The sequence below is a fragment of the Palaemon carinicauda genome, chromosome 21, assembly GCF_036898095.1.
Source record: "Palaemon carinicauda isolate YSFRI2023 chromosome 21, ASM3689809v2, whole genome shotgun sequence".
NCBI classification, from domain to species: Eukaryota; Metazoa; Arthropoda; class Malacostraca; order Decapoda; family Palaemonidae; genus Palaemon; species Palaemon carinicauda.
The window spans coordinates 16,604,050-16,623,545 of record NC_090745.1 but is presented as its reverse complement, the minus strand read 5'-3'; the positions used below and the strand labels follow the sequence as shown (position 1 = coordinate 16,623,545).

The following is a 19,496-nucleotide window of genomic DNA, read 5'->3' as shown; positions in this document are numbered from 1 at the left end:
GCTTAAGCTACTACTACTACTACTACTACTACTACTACTACTACTACTACTACTACTACTACTACCAACAACAACAACAAAAATAATAATCCTGATAATAATAATAATAAGGTTGTTGACCCTCTTTCAAGCAGGTTTCAGTATTGCTGAGAAAAAAAGAAAATTCTAGCCATTGAGAAGCTCAACTGCAAGATAAATGTCACTGAGGTAGCAAATACTTTCAATGAAATAATAATAATAATAATAAAGAATAAAAGGGCCAATTTCTCACTAAAAACCACGAACCTGAGACCATTCCATCTTGTGACGTACAACAAGATGACCTCAGGAGACTGAACAACTTCATATCTCGCACCGATCATAATGCAACTAACGGTATTGATTATCTAGTTAAATGAATGTTACCTCAAGTGATACGTCAATACACCAAGTAACGGGCTCTGTAATCTCTTTACCCTGCCGACCCACAAATTGCTAAATGGACCACCAAAAACTAACAAACCATAAATCTCGCCCACAAACCATTTGATATCTCACCGCAAATTATATTTTGTTTCCATTCACTATATCATTGTGGCAAGTTTAAAAGAAATGGAAAAAATATAAGTTCCGTGTTTTAACAGTGCGTAGATAGATTATCACCTTGTAGTGTCCCTCTCTTTCTGTCTCTCTACAAAATTCGTCCAGAAAGTTTATCAAACCAATAATTACATATGTATATATAATTATATATGAATATATATATACACACACACACACACACACATATATATATATATATATATGCATATGCACGCACACACACAAACACACACACACACATATATATATATATATATACTGCATATATATACATAAATACATATATATATATATATATATATACATACATATATATATATATATATATATATAGATAGATAGATAGATAGATAGATAAAACAGATCTACCTTCAAATCCCACAAGACAAACAAATATGAGAAAATCTCTCTCTCTCTCTCTCTCTCTCTCTCTCTCTCTCTCTACAAAATCTAAAAAGTTTATTGAAATCATTAATTATTATATAGAAATATATATATATATATATATATATACATATATATATATATATATATATAATCTCAAAACAGAAATTGATTATTGAATGTTTTCAAGGAAGTAATGAAAATTACAAGGTAGAGCATGCTAAGTATTCCAGTATTGATAGTGAGGTCAAAAGAAAAGCCAGGAATGACTGGAGCGAATATTTAGATAGGAAAGCAGATGAGGCTGACAAAGCTATGAATTCAGGGAGTGGCTATGGAGTAAAAAAATTTCATAGAATTATTAATGAGATCTCTACTAAGGCAAAGAAGAAGCATATACCATCAAAAAGAGAGATGGGTCTGTTATAACAACAGAAGATGACGAAAGGCAACGTTAGATGCAACACTTTAGTGACGTAATGAATAGGAGATATGAAGGGAATAATTGGATTGATATACTAAGCTGACATGAATCTTTTTATAGTTTATATATGACATATCTGTTTTTGACGTTGTTAATAGTTTATATAGGACATATCTGTTTTGACGTTGTCACTGTTTTTAGAATGATTTATTGTCAATCTATTCTCATCATTTATTTATTTCCTTATTTCCTTTCCTCACTGGGCTATTTTTCCCTAGTGGAGCCCTTGTGCTTATAGCATCTTGCTTTTCCAACTAGGGATATAGCTTGGCTAGTAATAATAATAATAATAATAATAATAATAATAATAATAATACAAGAGGCTGAGGAAGACCTTCATGTGTCCATAAATGAATTCAGAGAGTTTGAAGTCGAAGCTATCATTAAAAAAACTCAAGTAGAAGGAAAGACCCTGGATACGATGGAATAACTGCTGAGATGATATTGGCCAAAAATGAAGAGACTCCCAGGATACTTGCAAGATTATTTTGTAGAATGTGGCATGAAGAGGCAAAAACTGATGAATGGGAGCTAGGAGTGTTGGTGAAAAAAAAAGAGATCTACCTAATTGCAATAATTACAGAGGCATCAAACTCTCGTCAGTTGTCATAAAAATATATAGTTTGCTTATTCTAAAGAGACAGGAGAGAAAGATTGATGTAAAGCTGAGAGATGAACAAGCAGGATTTAGAAAAGGTAGAAGTTGTACTGACCAAATTTTCATTTTAAGACGTGAGATACAGCAATGTGTATGATATAGAAATCCACTTTTGACGGCATTTGCGGACTATGAAAAAGCCTTTGATAGTGTGCACAGGCCAATTTTCTAGTGACACGTGAGATTGGGCTCAAGACAGAGATGATGAGAACGGAATATGCAATGGAAGATGAAAGATCATTCGAAGGAGAAAGGATTAAGGGGGTGGAATCATTTAAATTTAGGAACTATGATCTGTAATACAGCATCTCTAGAATTTTAATTTAATGAAATATTGAAAAAAAGGCAAATCAAACACTAGTTAGGTTGAGCATCATTTGGAAATCAAATCGCCTGAAAATACATATAAAAATCAGGCTATATATCAGTTAAGTGAGATCGGTGTTACTCTATGGAGAGAAGTCATGGTATAACAATTAAACAATATCCAAAAGATATTTTAGATTTGAGAACAAAGCCCTCAGAAAAATATTGGGAGTTAAATGGCAGGGCAGGATTAGAAATGAAATTATGAAAGATCACTCGAGTGCCATATATGAATGAGATCATGGTGAGGGGTAGATGGAGATGGATTGGGTATGCTCTTCGCGCTCCCACAGAGAGATTAGTTCACACTGGAAGAGTTGGAAGAGCCCAGGCCTACATGGCTGAGGACTATGAAACGTGAAGTAGGAGATGATGAATGGAGAAGTATTGATTTAAAAGCTCAAAATAGAGACGACTAGCGAAATCTAACCGAGGCCTTTTGCGTGAATAGACATGGGAGTAGATGATGATATATATCAGCAGATCTAGTTCAAATCTCACAAGCCAGACAGATGTTGGACTCTGCCGGAGAAAGCTACAGATCTCTACAAGAAAATAAAAACCTGACTAATGAAATTAACACTGAGAATCATCGTTTATAAATCAAACGTGGTTTTCTCAGAAGTGAAAGACTCGATCATCATCATCATCATTGCTTTTTCTCTTTAATTACCTTTAATACTATGTTATGTCTCGATTCCATTCTTCGTGCGAAAGCCTTTATGGTTGAAAGAAAAAAATATGTAATGATGGCTAGTACTTGAGAGCATACAAGTAAGCAGGTGTGCAAGTGTAATCATGTGTAGTTGCTATACACAAAGACAAACACACATATACATTTTATATATATTATATATATACATATATATATATATATATATGTGTGTGTATGTATATATACATATACATACAATATATATATATATATATATATATATAGTTAAAGAATTAATCAATCAAATAAACAAAATGTATTAGCATTCAACAGAAAGCTGAACAAAGAAAAGCACAATGCATCATTACAAAAAACTAATTACATTCCACAAGAGTAAAATACCAATTTAAGTATCGAGTGCCTCCATTAATCGCGTTACAGCCATCAATAACATTTATACGAGCAAGAACCGGTTGCACAGAGAGCGATAAAATAACAATGAAACAATTCTTATCCATTACTAGCATCTTTTTAAGTGAAAGTATTCTAACCACCAATCTTGAGAATGTTTTTCTTTGGAAATGCTTGGCCAGGGCACCAGCCACCCGTTGGGATACTACCGTTATTGGGTCCTTTGACTGGTCAGTCAGTACTACATTGAATCCTTCTCTCTTGTTATGGTTCATTTTCTCTTTGCCTACCCCCCCCCCTCCACCACCACACACACACACACACACAGAGAGTAGTCTGGCCTATGCTTTACATATTCTCCTACGTCCTCATACAAGTGACAACACTGAGATTACAAAACAATTCTTCTTCACCCAAGGGGTTACTGCACTGTAATTGTTCAGTGTCTACTTTCCTCTTGGTAAGGGTAGAAGAGACTCTTTAGCTATAGTAAGCAGCTCTTTTAGAAGAGAGACACTCCAAAATCAAGCCATTATTTTCTAGTCTTAGGTGGTGCCATAGCCATTGTATCATGGTCTTCCATTGTCTTGGGTTAGAGTTCTCTTGCTTAAGGGTACACTTGTGCACACTATACTAACTTATTACTCTTCCTCTTGTTTTGTTGAAGGTTTTATATTATCAATATTACTACTTGCTAAGCTACAATCCTAGTTGGAAAAGCAAGATGCTATAAGCCCAGGGGCCCCAACAGGGAAAATAGCCCAGGGGCCCCAACAGGGAAAATAGCCCAGTGAGGAAAGGAAACAAGGAAAAATAGAATATTTTAAGAACAGTAACAACATTAAAATAAATATTTCCTATATTAACTATAAAAACTTTAACAAAACAAGAAGAGAAATTAGATAGAATAGTGTGCACGAGTGTAACCTCAAGCAAGAGAACTCTATCCCAAGACAGTGGAGGACCATGGTACAGAGGCTATGGTACTACCCAAGACTAGAGAACAATGGTTTGATTTTGGAGTGTCCTTCTCCTAGAAGAGCTGCTTACCATAGCTAAAGAGTCTCTTCTACCCTTACCAAGAGGAAAGCAGCCACTGAACAATTACAGTGCAGTAGTTAACCCCTTGGGTGAAGAAGAATTGTTTGGCAATTTCAGTATTGTTAGGTGTATGAGGACAGAGGAGAATCTGTAACGAATAGGCCAGACTATTCAGTGTATATTGGCCTTGGTGTAGACAAAGGGAAAATGAACCGTAACGAGAGAGAAGAATTCAATGAAGTACTGTCTGGCCAGTCAAAAGACCCCATAACTCTCTAGCGGTAGTATCTCAACGGGTGGCTGGTGCCCTGGCCAACCTACTACCTACCTAGTTTATATAGGAGATATTTATTTTAATGTTACTCTTCTTGAAATATTTTATTGTTCGTTGTTTCCTTTCCTCACTGGGCTATTTCCCCTGTTGGGGACCCTGGGCTTATAGCACCCTGCTTATCCAACTAGGCTTGTAGCTTAGTAAGTAATAATAATAATAATAATAATAATAATAATAATAATAATAATAATAATAACAGATACAGCTATTTCGATTCCACAGCAGGACAAAAGCCTCAGACACATCAATTTGTCAGGGGTTTGGCCAGTTTTCATAAACAAGCTGGTCAGTGTGCGGATTGGTGATTGGGTAAATTTTCGTCTGATCGCTCACAGCAAACCAACCCAGTATGGGTGGCCAAGACTAATACAGCTTTGCTGACAACGGCGATACACAGACCTTTTCACCACGTTCATGTGTATAATGAAGATAGATAGATAGATAGATAGACAAAAACTGTAGACAGATGAAATCACTGTGTTCATAAAAATGATAGATCGGCGGCACATAAACGCTATTATTTAAGCCATGAGACCAATTTCAAGGAAACTTTTAAAACCCAGCCACATTGGTGACCAACACATCCTGTCGGGATGAAGGGAATATAAATTTGAAGAATATATATAAAAAAATAACAACTAGTGACACGTTTGAATTATTCATACAACTGATAAATCAAATTAGATTATGAATAGAGAAGTATTGATTTAAAAGCTCAAGATAGAGAAGACGGGCGAAATCTAACCGAGGCCATTTGCGTTAATAGCCGTAGGATATATATATATATATATATATATGTACACACACATATGCGTATGTACGTAAACGCATGTTCACATTAAACACCGTGGGGTCCAAAACATTCAAAATATTTTTGTAATAACATGTTATTTGTGGTGATCCTTGCGTCATATAAACATGTCATCAGACATGTTTAGACCGTAATTTTCTCTACAGAACATATAATAAGTACTCGTCATAAAATAATATCGTTATTAAAGTCTGGTCCAACGATGAAGCAAAAGATGGAAAAATCAAGCATGCGATCAAAAGTACACATCCGATTTAGCAAAGATATTTGATAAAGGCATTTAAAATCTGTAGAATTAACCACCTAAGTTCAGGGAAACTGAAGACTGAAGAAAACTTGCCCGTGCATGCTTGTCATTACTATCATTAAGCCGGATATCCGTAGGATAAAACAGTGATGTCAATGATTCCATCAATGCGTTGAATATAGCTGGGAATTTCACGGTCACACGTGCACTGCACGTGCTAAAGTGGCGAAGTATAAATTTCACGCTCAAAGACACCGCAAAATTTAGTGGCATCTTCCCCCACCTTCAACGATTGGAATCCATTTCGTTTTAGATATATGCAAATGCATTTATATTAATGAATTGTAAACACACATACGTTTATATATATATATATATATATATATATTATATATATATATATAGAGAGAGAGAGAGAGAGAGAGAGAGAGAGAGAGAGAGAGCCTATAGATTGCAAAAAAGCAGGGGAAGGAAGAGAAGACGATGGATTGACGAGCTGATAAAATTTGCGGGTATAGACTGGCATTGAAAGACCATAAACATACGGGAGTGGAAGGTCATATCTGAGGCTTTTGTCCTGCAGTGGACTAGTTACGGGTGATGATATATATATATATATATATATAATAAATATATATATATATATATATATATATAAATATATATATATATATATATATATATACATATACTACAAAGGCTATCTAACCGAACCAAGAGCTTAAAAAAGAATCTGAAAAATCTTAAAATCGTGAAAATATATTTTTTCGTTTATTTCAATGATCTTAAAAAATGTTTTAAACGCCTTTAACCATATCTTCCGTAACGCCAGTATATATCAATCAGAAATCAATCAGTCAATATATATTTTCTTATATACTGTATCAAATAAGAAATTCATTCGTCAATTCTCTGATCGTGTATTAATCCTCTATTTCATGTTTCTGGATATCCAGATCTCTTTCTATTAGTATAATTCATTGTATATCATACCAATGTTATAATCTTAAGAATGACCGAGTGGCCCTTTATTCCATTATCATATTCTTTAGAGTTCCCCCCCTTTACTCCAATACATATTTAGAAGAAAATATTTCTATTATTATCATTATTATTATTAATCATTATTATTACACGGTTATCAGGTCAGGCTCAGCTAAGATATAACTCAATTTGGAAAAGAAGAATTCTACAAGGCCGAGGGCTCCACCAAGGAGAGTAGCCCAGTGAGAAAAGAAAATAAGGTAATCGCAAATGTCAAAGTAATGAATTATAATATGAAATATTTCAAAATCAGCAACAACGTTAATATAGGTTAGTAATATACAAACTATAAAATGAGACTTATATCAACCTGCTCAACAGATTAGCATTTACGAAACGTTTGAACTTCAATTATTGCTTAGGAAGATCATTCCACAATCTGGTTACAGGTGGAATAAAACTTCTAGTCTTTCTAGGTAAGCGTTCAACATTCCTTCATGTCAATATCCTGCTCAATTAATTACATGCAATAACGTCATTTTAGCAGCTACATTCAATTGTGTGTGTTGTTGTTGTTGTTTTGTTGGCAGGTGTAAGAACGACATAGCTGAATTAAAAAGGTTTAAAGGCCGTTCATGAATGGCAGAGGCAAGGTACAGTGACATTGCCCTATCGAGCAGAGCGATGCCCTAGAAACTGACCATATATACATATGATCAGTGCCCAAGCCCCCTCTCCACCCAAACTAGGACCAAGGAGGGCCAGGCAAGGGCTCCAGATGACTCAGCAAGTAGATCTTTAAACTAACCCCCCCCCCTTCCTTATCTTACAAGAATGGTGAGGATGTAGCAACCAAAGGAACAAACGAGTTTGAGCAAGACTCGGACCCGTCTGGCGTTCACCAGTCAGGAACTTTACCACATCAGTCACTACAACCTTATTACACGCATATTTCACCTGTGTTATAATTAAAGATCATGGCAGTCTAAAAAGCCTTGGATTGAAGCTATCTTCATAGAAGATACACTCAGAAGAAAATCTTTCATTCAATGTTTATTTTTTAACATTATATTTGCTTTATATGTGTATTGGCTATCAGGTTTGCTTTGTTTATCTATTTGCATGTGTGATGGTAAACAAGATTATACAAAGAATAGACTCTTGTGATTGGTAACTATGTAATTATAAGTTTTTCCGATGAAAGCTAGTTTCATGACCTTCTGGCGAGTGGTATGACAATAACAACAATCATAATAAGACTGATGAAATACCCTTGAGTATATTTTTCCCACCCTTGATGAAGCAGCGATGAAATAACTGGTAAGACCTTATACGACCTTACGTTATAATTATGTTATGAAGAGGTGAGAGACCACTCGGCGGTGTGAGACCCAACGACCAATCAGCGTGTGACCTATCGGAAAACGTGACCTTAGTTTCAGTCATTATGTAACCCTGTACTTTTACGGAATGACCTACTCTTGGATCTCTCACACATCACACTTTGACTTTCAGTTGAAAATTAAATCAATATAATTATCTACACTGGTTTAGATTAATTTCAGTAAGTTCTACAGTATATGAAGTTTTGCTTTGCAATAAATATATATATATATATATATATGTATATATATATATATATATATATTATATATATATCATATATGTGTGTATATAAATATATATATATATATATATAGATATATATATATATATATATATGTGTGTGTGTGTGTGTATGTGTGTGTATATAAATATATTAAATATATATATATATATATATATGTGTGTGTGTGTGTGTGTATGTGTGTGTATATAAATATATTAAATATATATATATATATATATATGTGTGTGTGTGTGTGTGTGTGTACATCTAAGAGGATTGGGATTCCACAGAACAACTGTGAATCAATTGACGTCCCCCAGATATCTAATCATTTGCTCAAATATACATGTACACAAACATACGCATGCATATGAATATCCTCATCATCATCACCCGCCGTAGCTAGTCCACTGCAGAACAAAGGCCTCAGACATGTCATTCCACTTGCGGCTATGTATGATCTTTCTATGTCAATCTATATCCGAAAATTTTCTTAGCTCGTCAATCCATCGACTTCTTCCCTCCCTTGTACACATATATATGCAGTACACATACACACACACAAATATATATATATATATATATATATATATATTTATATATATACACACATAGGGGTTACCTCCAGAGAACTTACAGTATACACAAGTTACGGAGATGGCTCACTAATGACACTCCAAAACCTTTGCTCACAACTCCTTTCAGCTTTACCATGTCGTGCATACATTCTCTAGCTTGCTTGATACCATGGGCCTTCCTCTAAAGCACATTTTAATAAATTCGGCTTTTCTCAAGTGTTTATCTCTTCCCCTTCTTCCTCACGCTATAGAATTGTACATTTCTGTCAAAAACTATTCGCCCGCGTAATCATCTCCAAGAACTCTTGATGCTTCGTTTCACAGGCGGAAACCTTCCTCAATACATTACTCTCCTTCTTACGTCACATAAACTGTACTCCCCTTACTGTAGCATTTTTGATAAATAACTTGTAACATATATTCTATCTTTGAATAGTGTAATACCATCATAGTATTACCCTTTCAAAATTTGGCGGTCGTCATCTTCATACTTTGTGCAAGAAAAAAAAAATTATTTTGGAGGACATGTTAATCTAAATAGCGAATTTCTTGTGTCCGAATCAGTAAACAAGTTTATATGATCCCATGCATTATTTTAGCTAAAAAGTTCAATTGCTTTATAATATCATGAAAAATATCTGATTGAAAATACTAAACAGTGATAAGTATTATTAAAAAAAAAAAAAAAAAAAAAAAAAAAAAAAAGAGGGCAGCTAGTCTATAAAGGAAAGAAAACATCTTGCTACAGAAGTCAAAGCCAGAGTCGTCGATACATAGGATTTATCGGTTACAGCCATGTTGACACAACTAACCTGCCATTTAGTACTATGCATGAGTGACCAAGCTTCACTACACTACGATTTTCCTTGTAGTTTTATATTTAGAAGATATTTTACAGAGATTATGTCTTCCCGAGATTTCAGGATAAGACAGCTTTATTATTTTCTTTTTTATTATAAACTTCATCACTCATTTTATGCTTAATTTATTTGTTACATAAAATATTTGTTTGCGTGACTGGCTATCACGTCTATTACAAACCGATTTCTAAATATTTTTCATTTGGACGAAAATATTGCGTAATAACAAATTTATGTTTACAATTAATTTCAATTCTACCCAATTTTACCTAGTGTTAATGGACTAATATAAAGCACAAACGATTACAATCAAAGATCAAGGTTTTTATATTATCATTCGCTATTCAAACTTTTCTATTACTTATCCATGCTACAACTCTAGTTGGGAAATCAGAATACTAAAATCTAATGGGTCCAATCAGAAAGCTTTTCAGTACGGAAAAAGACGGTAGTCATCATCATCTCCTACGCCTATTAACGCAAAGGGCCTCGATTAGATTTCGCCAGTCGTCTCTTTCTCGAGTTTTTAAATCAATACAATTAAATGGCAGGACAAGAATAGAAATGAAACTATAAAGGAGATTATTCGAGTGCCATATGTGTATGAGATCATGGTGAGGGGCAGATGGAGATGATTTGGGCATGCTCTTCGCACTCCCAAGAGAGATTACCTCACCAAACTTTCAACTGGACTACACAAGGTACTAGAAGAGTTGGAGGACCCAGACCTACATGGCTGAGGACTATGAAGCGTGAAGTAGAAAATGATGAATGGAGAAAATACGGTAGTAAAGAAGTAAAATAGATATAATAGATAAAACACAACAGCATACTATATAAAAGAGTAAATTATAAAGAGACTGCTACCTGTCTGACATGTTTAACAAACATGCATTTGCACAGAGATAAAATTTCTGAAGTTCCAAACATTATTAATAGCATGACCAGCGAGATCGTTCTGCAATTCGGGTGCAACTGAAATAAGACTTAGAAAACTGTGGCACTGAACCTTACATAAGAATAGCAAGATTTAGAATAAACGACACATGACACAAACTAGGATGATCTAAATGCAAAAGATAATCAGAATTATGAAAAACAGAATCCCCGGGGAACTTATTAAAAGGTTTGGATTAACAAATTCACTGGAAGAAAATAACAATAAAAAAAAATCCAATATTATCATAGGAAAGTAGGATGAGTGCTGTCAGTGAACCTCTCGTTGTGTACTGCAGGCAATAATTAGGGTGTCTGCAGTATAACTTCGGACCCTAGCTGCACACGATTTATATTCTTCTACTTTATCACCATTCTCGCTTCCTTTCTTCCATCTTGCTATTCAACATCTTCTAAATTTTAATTCAGAGTATAACTGAAGTCCTCCCACCCAATTCCACTTCGTAACTGAATATACTCACAGGCCCCAACGCCAGGTTATAATGTACGGTTTAGCCCAAATTTCTAAATCCAAATATAGGATTAATAGTGTCATTTCACAATGTCTGAGGCCTTTGTCCTGCAGCGGACTATAAATGGCTGCATTAGTTGTTATTTCACAAATGTCATTAGGGTTGTGGTGGTAGCGTCCTCGCCTGGTGATTGCCAGACTGGGGTTCGAATACCACTCAAACTCGTTAGTTCCTTTGGTCGCTGCAACCTTACAATCCTTGTGAGCTAAGGATGGGGGCTTTGGGGGAGCCTATAGGTCCATCTGCTGAGTCATCAACAACCATTGTCTGGCCCTCCTTGGTCCTGGCTTGTGTGGAGAGTGGGCTTGGGTGCTGATCACATGTATATATGGTCAGCCTCTAGGGCATTGTCCTGCTTGATAGGACAATGTCACTGTCCCTTGCCTCTGCCATTCATGAACGGCCTTTAAACCTTTAAGCTCGTAGCATGATTGCTTATGACCTTCGTAGTTTCCACTTCATTACCACATCTAGCGACAAAAAATCCAAGAGACCATGACAGTATAGGCTTTCTCCATATCCCAACCATTGGTTGAATAGGTGAATAAATCTGGCATATGGTACTTTTTTCCTATATAGGAGTTTCATATGGTTCACTTATACTAACCATCGCATATATTTGTTGCGGCAATAGACTTTTATTTGAATTTCCCACAAGAAAGAGAGGTGAAAATGTCTAATTATAAAACCGCAACAACATCAACAACAACAACAATAATAATAATAATAATAATAATAATAATAATAATAATAATAATAATAATAATAATAATAGTAATAAAACAGCATTGATGTTTTTTATGGAGAAGAATGATTTAAATCGGAACATCCTTCAGATGCTGAGGTTTCTGAAACTATTTCTGATCCCAACAAATAAAACCAATTATTTTTTTATAATATTCCAAAAAAAAAAGGTCTTGCTTTACATTATGAAAAAAAAAACCCGATTCCAATTCTATTTTCAGAATTTTTGATCAGCCTTTAAAAGTTCCCATGTATTTCCACACAGCATTCCTGAAAACAGAGAGATAACGTGGATTTATAAGACCTTGGGTCAGCAAACCTATGAGGATGAAGTGTCTGGCGGTATCTACAAAGTGCAGTTACACAAAACAAAAAATGCTGTATCATGTTATGCGTTCGCTGAAATGTCCTAATCTTTCAGATGTCAGCGAAACCGTATTGCAAAGTGAAAATACCACGTGACGAGACGTCAAATGGATTAGTCATGTGTTTGGATTGCATGAAATAAACGCAACAATGTAATTATGAACCACATTGAGGGGACCAGGAGATTGCAAAAATCATGATTGTCGGGTAAATATTCAAAGGCCGTTAAGTCGTTTGTAGTTTATCTATTTCCTAAATCCTTTCCTCACTGCGCTATTTTTCCCTGCGGAGACCTTGGGCTTATAGCATCCTGCTTTTCCAATAAGGGTTATAGCTTAAATAGTAATAATAATAATAATAATAATAATATAAACGTTACGACAAAATTAGTCCTCGATAACATGATTGTGGCAACACACACATACTGTATGTGTGTATATATATATATATATATATACAGTATATATATATATATATATATATATACATATATATATACATATATATATGTATATATATATATATATATATATATCTTTCCGGTCACGCTCAGCTCTCCCCATCCTTCGGGTAGAGAGAGGGAGTGGTCATACCCCAGTGAGATGGGATGCGTGTGTGTGCATATCTATCTAAATATATAGCCGTAATTTTTGAAAGGTCGCGTACACGTTTTCTACTACATTACTTCTCCGAAAATATTTATATTTTGTATAAAGTCTCCCAGACGCAATAAGATTTCTTTACTTTTATATTTATATTTAAAACCAAGAATATCACTATCTACGTTTTTACGGGTAATAATGTAATTGTAATTCCACGTTTACCGTTTATCATTTAGGATTACAGGCCTTGTCTTAAACAAATCATTAACATTCGTAGGCTAACTCCACAATGACCTCTCTGAGCACGCACCATTTCACCATAACAATGACCGTTAATTTATGCGTTTTGTTCTTAAAAGAAATGATTAATTCTAGGGAGCACGCTTAACAGTAATGGGTTTAAGTCTAATTATAAATTACAATGAGTAAGTTATATACGGAATACTGAATACTACCACAAAGGCCACCTAAGAGATTCACAAATATGGCTGTTTTTTTTTTCTTTATCTAATATATATATATATATATATATATATATATTCTGCTGATTCTCATCTTAACTTGTTGGACAGAAACTTACGGTCTATTAAATTTCTTATTCCTGATCTAGATATTAATCTTTGGCACCGTCGTTCAATTAATTCATTATGCATGTTGCATAAGATTTTTCATAATTCTGACCATCCTTTACATTCAGATCTTCCTAAGCAGTTCCATCATGTTCGTAATACTAGGCCTGCAGTTAATTCTAATAGTCGGGCCTTCTCCATCATGTAGCTCAATACTACACAGTATTCTAAATGTTTTATTCCAGCTGTGATCAAGTTCTGGAATGATCTTCCTAATCGGTAGTTGAATCAGTAGAACTTCAAAAGTTCAAACTTGCAGCAAATGTTTTTATGTTGAACAGACTAACATAAGTCTTTTTACAGTTTATGTATGACATCTGTTTTGATATTACTGTTTTTAAAATAATTTATTTTTAATTTTTTTCATCGTTAATTTATTTCCTTATTTCCTTTCCTCAGTGGGATATTTTTCCCTGTTGGAGCCCTGGGGCTTACAGCATCTTGTTTTTACAACTAGGGTTGCTTGGCTAGTAATAATAATATTAATAATAATAATAATAATAATAATAATATATACAGTATATGAGTGTATACTGTATATATTCCCAACAGAAGACCTTCATGGGGAAAAGGTTCACTGTACTGTGTATATATAAACACACACACACATATATATATATATATATATATACACATATATATATATACATACATATATATATATGTATATATATACATACATATATATATATATATATATACACATAGGAAGACTGAACTGTTCTGGTACCACACTTTCATGGGGAAAAGGTGCATTGAATTGTGAATGAATATATATATATATATATATATATGTGTGTGTGTGTGTGTGTGCGTATATTATATATATGTTATGTATATACATACACACACACACACACATATATATATATATATATCTACATATATATATGTATTTATATATATATATATATATATATATAGAGAGAGAGAGAGAGAGAGAGAGAGAGAGCGAGAGAGAGAGAGAGAGAGAGAAAATTAATACTTGGGTAAAAGAAAATCAGAGTATAACAGCATTCACTTCACAGCCGACACCAGTAGACTTTGCGTATTTCCTCACTCCCTGACCTGGTTGGTTGCATAAGGGCGATTATCACAGAGGCTAACTAGAAACGCAGACCCTTAATCAACCAAACACCTCAATCCCAAACCGGTCGAGAGCTGACAAGACACCTCTTGGGAGTTGTTTCTTATGAAAAAAAAAAAACATAAAAAAAAAAAAAAAACTCTCGAGTGCATCGTGTAAACGGGAGTCAATTAAACGCTTTATCTAGTGATCACCGGAAGCTGGTGATCTATCGTGATAAGCACTGACAAATGGGGGTTTCTCTTATCAAGTGTGATGCAAATGCATCGTCGCTTTTAATCAAAGAGAATGCCAGATCTCGTTGCGTTATCGTACAGGTGATTTCAGGAGCGATGGAACCTGTGCTCGGCGCATACCCCGATTCTAGAGCATCTCTACTTTCACCGGAGCAAAAGAAAAAAAAAACCCCAATAATAAAAAAAAAACTTTGATAAAAATGAATGGGTTTATTGCCATTCAGTAAAGTAAAACTTTTTGTGCATGTGAAGATTTTATTCATGCAATAATATTTTTTTTATTAATATATGAATTATTTTATATTTATTCAGATATAAAACTATCAATAAATTCATCCTAATCATCGATAGTTATTTCATGACAAAAGGAATCGTTAATCGATAAATGAATGAGTTTCTTTTTATTAGTGGGTAAAAAGATATTCAGTGAGTTTCTTATCATTCATTGATAAAACCTTTTTTTCATTAATAGCAGAATCACAAATTCATTCATAAAATGATAGAAAAGGTTATTCATGATAGCATAAATCGTTATTCGATAGATCAAAAGGTTCTTTACATTAATGGATAAAAAGATATTATTCAATAATGAGATTCTATTCATTCATTGATAAAACTTATATTTCATTAATAGAAGAAAAAAAGAAACATCTTTTATTTAATTTCATTAATGAATAAATGTACTTTACATTTTGTGATACAAAATCAATATCTAACTTTGAATGATTTCAAAGATAAACTACAGTTTATTAAAAGTTGAATAGTGTTTATTTATCTAATTCATAAAAAATAATTAATAATCATATAGAGTTTATACTCTTTCAACAATAATATAATCTATCAACGAGTGAATTTACATTAATTGAATAGAAAATAACTATTTGCTTCATTACAAGTTATATTAAATAAATTGAATGCTTTCATAAACCAGTATAAAAATTTAAATAAGAGCAATTCGCTTAAAAACTTTTCGTTTACTTAAATAAATTAAAACTTCGAATGATTAGAAGACGAGATCCTATTTCTTTTTAACATTCAGGCACCGATATATTAAATGTTAATCTCACTACTTCTTTCAATTTTATTCTACATAATCAGATTTAAAATATGACTTTTTCTAATATTATCATCTCAATATATTTACTTCCCCCTTTCTGTGTCATGTCATCTTAAAAGTGCACTTACTCGTTTATCATTCTCTGTTTTCCGTTATGTTTTCGTTACGCCTCTCCTCGTATCCTTCGCCGATGTCGATATACGTCGTTTCCCTTCCTACATTTCGTAACATCTCTTAGATTGTTTTCCCCTATCTCGTTTTCTTCCTCACTCCATTAACTTTTCATTTGCATTGTTATTAACCTCATCCTAATTCATTACTTATACTATGATAAACTCGGGTAAATCTATCATTGAAAACCCCTAACTATACAAGTTGTAACACTAAATACCATTTAATGATAAAATCAGCCAACCAATATAGCAGACAGCGTCACCTCATCGAGAATCAACTGCGACGCGAGTTTGTATATTAAAAATGATGTAAATAACTTCAAACACTCCAGATACGGATGGATAATCTTGAAGGCGCGGTTCCTATTCTAATGTTAATGAGGCTGAATGATTAGGGTAAATCACTAAATCAGACAAGATAATTAAACTGTTAGGTATATGCGGATCTTATCTCAAAATTATTTAACCACGAAGAAATTGGACCCAGAAAGCACTAATATATATACTATATATATATATATACATACACATATATATATATATATATATATGTATATATAATATATATATATAGTATATATATATATATGTATATATACAGTATATGTATGTATGTATATTACTATTGGCAAAGTTACAACCCTAGTTGGGAAAGCAGAATACTAAAAGCCTAAAGGCTCCAACAGGGAAAAATAGCCCAGTGAAAAAAGGAAATAAGGGAAATTAATAAACTACAAGAGAAGTAATGAACAATTAAAAAAAAGAACAATATACATATACACACACACACATCACACACACACACACATATATATAATATTATATATATATATATTACTAAGCTACAACCCTAGCAGGAAAAGCAGGATGCTATAAAGGCAAAGGGATCCAACAGGGAAAAAATTGCCAGTGAGGAGAGGAAATAAAGAAATAAACAAACTACAAGAGAAGTAATGAACATTAAAAAAAATATATACATTATATACAGTATATATATATATATATACATAATATACATATTATTACTAGCTAAACTACAATTCTAGTTGAAAAAATCAGGACGCTATAAGCCCAAGGGTTCCAACAGGAAAAATAGCACAGTGAGGAAAGGAAATAAGGAAATAAAATACAAGAGAAGTAATCAATAATTTAAAAGAAATATATAATATATACATATATATATTATATATATATATTATTATATTATATATATACTGTATATATATATATAATAAATATATATATATAATATATATATATATGCACAAAGGGTTTTCCTCAACTCTTTTACATAAGTTGGCTCTCTGTCTACAGGACAACGTCCGAGGAAGAGAAAACGCATTTTACCCTTATTATTTAACCAGCAATTAGTTAATTGAGGGTCTAATGGTCTGGCAGTCGTTTCCGGTTGTTGCAAGAGGTTTGCTGCCCCCCCCCCCAGCAGAAACTAATAACTGTGCTTTGTTTTTGTTGTTGTTGTTTTCTTTGTTTCACTTAATGCATTTTCATATCTTAAAACTGATGTCATGTTTTTATTTATATCTGAAGGAACTCATGAGAACTGATTACTAGTAGTTATCAGTATTGTCATATATTCATTAAACACATTTTACCAGTTAATTTTTTATATGGCATTCTATATGTTTATGTTACTATACTGAATTTCTTTGAATTAAGAATTATAACTTTTAAAAGATTACAAAACAAAATGAAGATAGGAGGCTACTTTTGACAGTATGGTGCGGAACACCGACACAAACGCATAAAAAATTAACTTGTATTTATACCCAACATTGCATAAACCTACAGTATATATACATATATATATATATATATTTATATATATATATAAATATGTGTATATATATACTATACATATATATATATACATATATATATACATATATATATATATAAATATATATATGTGTGTGTGTGTGTGTGTGTGTGTGTTTATATGAGTGTGTATAAATGCAGGTCTCGAATACCAAACAATGTTCCTTTTACAGTCCAAGACCAAATAAATGATCACCTGTCAGAAAATCCTCTGGTGAAGATATTAACGCTGACGAATGATAAACAAAAACAGAGCGGGATAAATCATTTCCGCCACGACTCTGTTCGGTAAAATAACCGTCGGTGAAGACAAGCCCAGTGGTCACAGCAAGGTTCAATACACTACACTATCAATGACTGCTGAATGTCCCTTCCACTGTACTGGGTGCAGGATATTCCCTCCACTCAGTACATACAATACGTTTGGCTAAATGTAGGGTATCCCTTTTAATAAGCTATTGTGTGTATATAGCTGGCATTACGCCAGTGATCTATTGTTAACTAGCACCCAGTTCAATATGCTTAGAACAGAAAACAATTTCTCCAGATATCAGTATATATCCTTCTGCTGAGGGAAGAATATAATTCCTAATGGCTAAACAATGCCCAGTGCAGATGAGGAAATTTCAATAAATTACACACACAAACTTAAAAAAAAATATTTCCGTGGATATCAATAGTTTTTGTCTCATCACGTAAAAAGAAAAATACCATGACATCGGATGAAAGTAAATGGGCATACAGTAGAGAGCATGCCTTCGCCACTCCAAGCAGTTTTATTTTGTTCTCAACTTCACTGCATACTTGTACTTCAACGTATTTTATTCAAAATCTAACGGATTTGTCCTTGGGTCATACCCAACATGTCCACCAAGTTTCGTTGAAATTGGTTCTTTCGTGTTTTGCGTAATGTTAAAAACAAATTAATAAAAGATTTGCCATTTACTTCACACTACGATTATTTTCAAAGTACTGCTGCGTACAGTACTTGTACTTTGATATATTTTATCCAAAAAATTGCAGATTTATCCTCGGATCATACCCAACATGACTACCAAGTTTGGACAAAATTGTGTAAGGTTGCACACAAAGAAAAAAATAGATATACTAACAAATACACGGGGTGAATACACAATTCACAAAATCTTCGATTTAACGAACGCAACAAGACAATAGCAGAGGCCCAAATACCTCGAGCCTCAACAATAACCTTATAATTAACAAATTAAAAAAAAAAAAAAGTACTAACCTGTGCTTGGATCATAGGTATCAATAGCATCCCGAAGGATGACT

The 19,496-nt window shown here is 33.3% G+C and overlaps 1 protein-coding gene across 1 annotated transcript in view; it reads right to left on the bottom strand.

Annotated features, from left to right (window-relative positions):
* The window catches only part of LOC137614792 (uncharacterized), a 764,744-nt gene that overhangs the window by 646,542 nt on the left and 98,706 nt on the right, over positions 1-19,496 (bottom strand). The window contains 1 exon segment of the mRNA XM_068344459.1: positions 19,453-19,496. This exon segment is cut by the window's right edge and continues 110 nt beyond it. Within this exon segment, the coding sequence (XP_068200560.1) occupies positions 19,453-19,496 (44 nt within the window).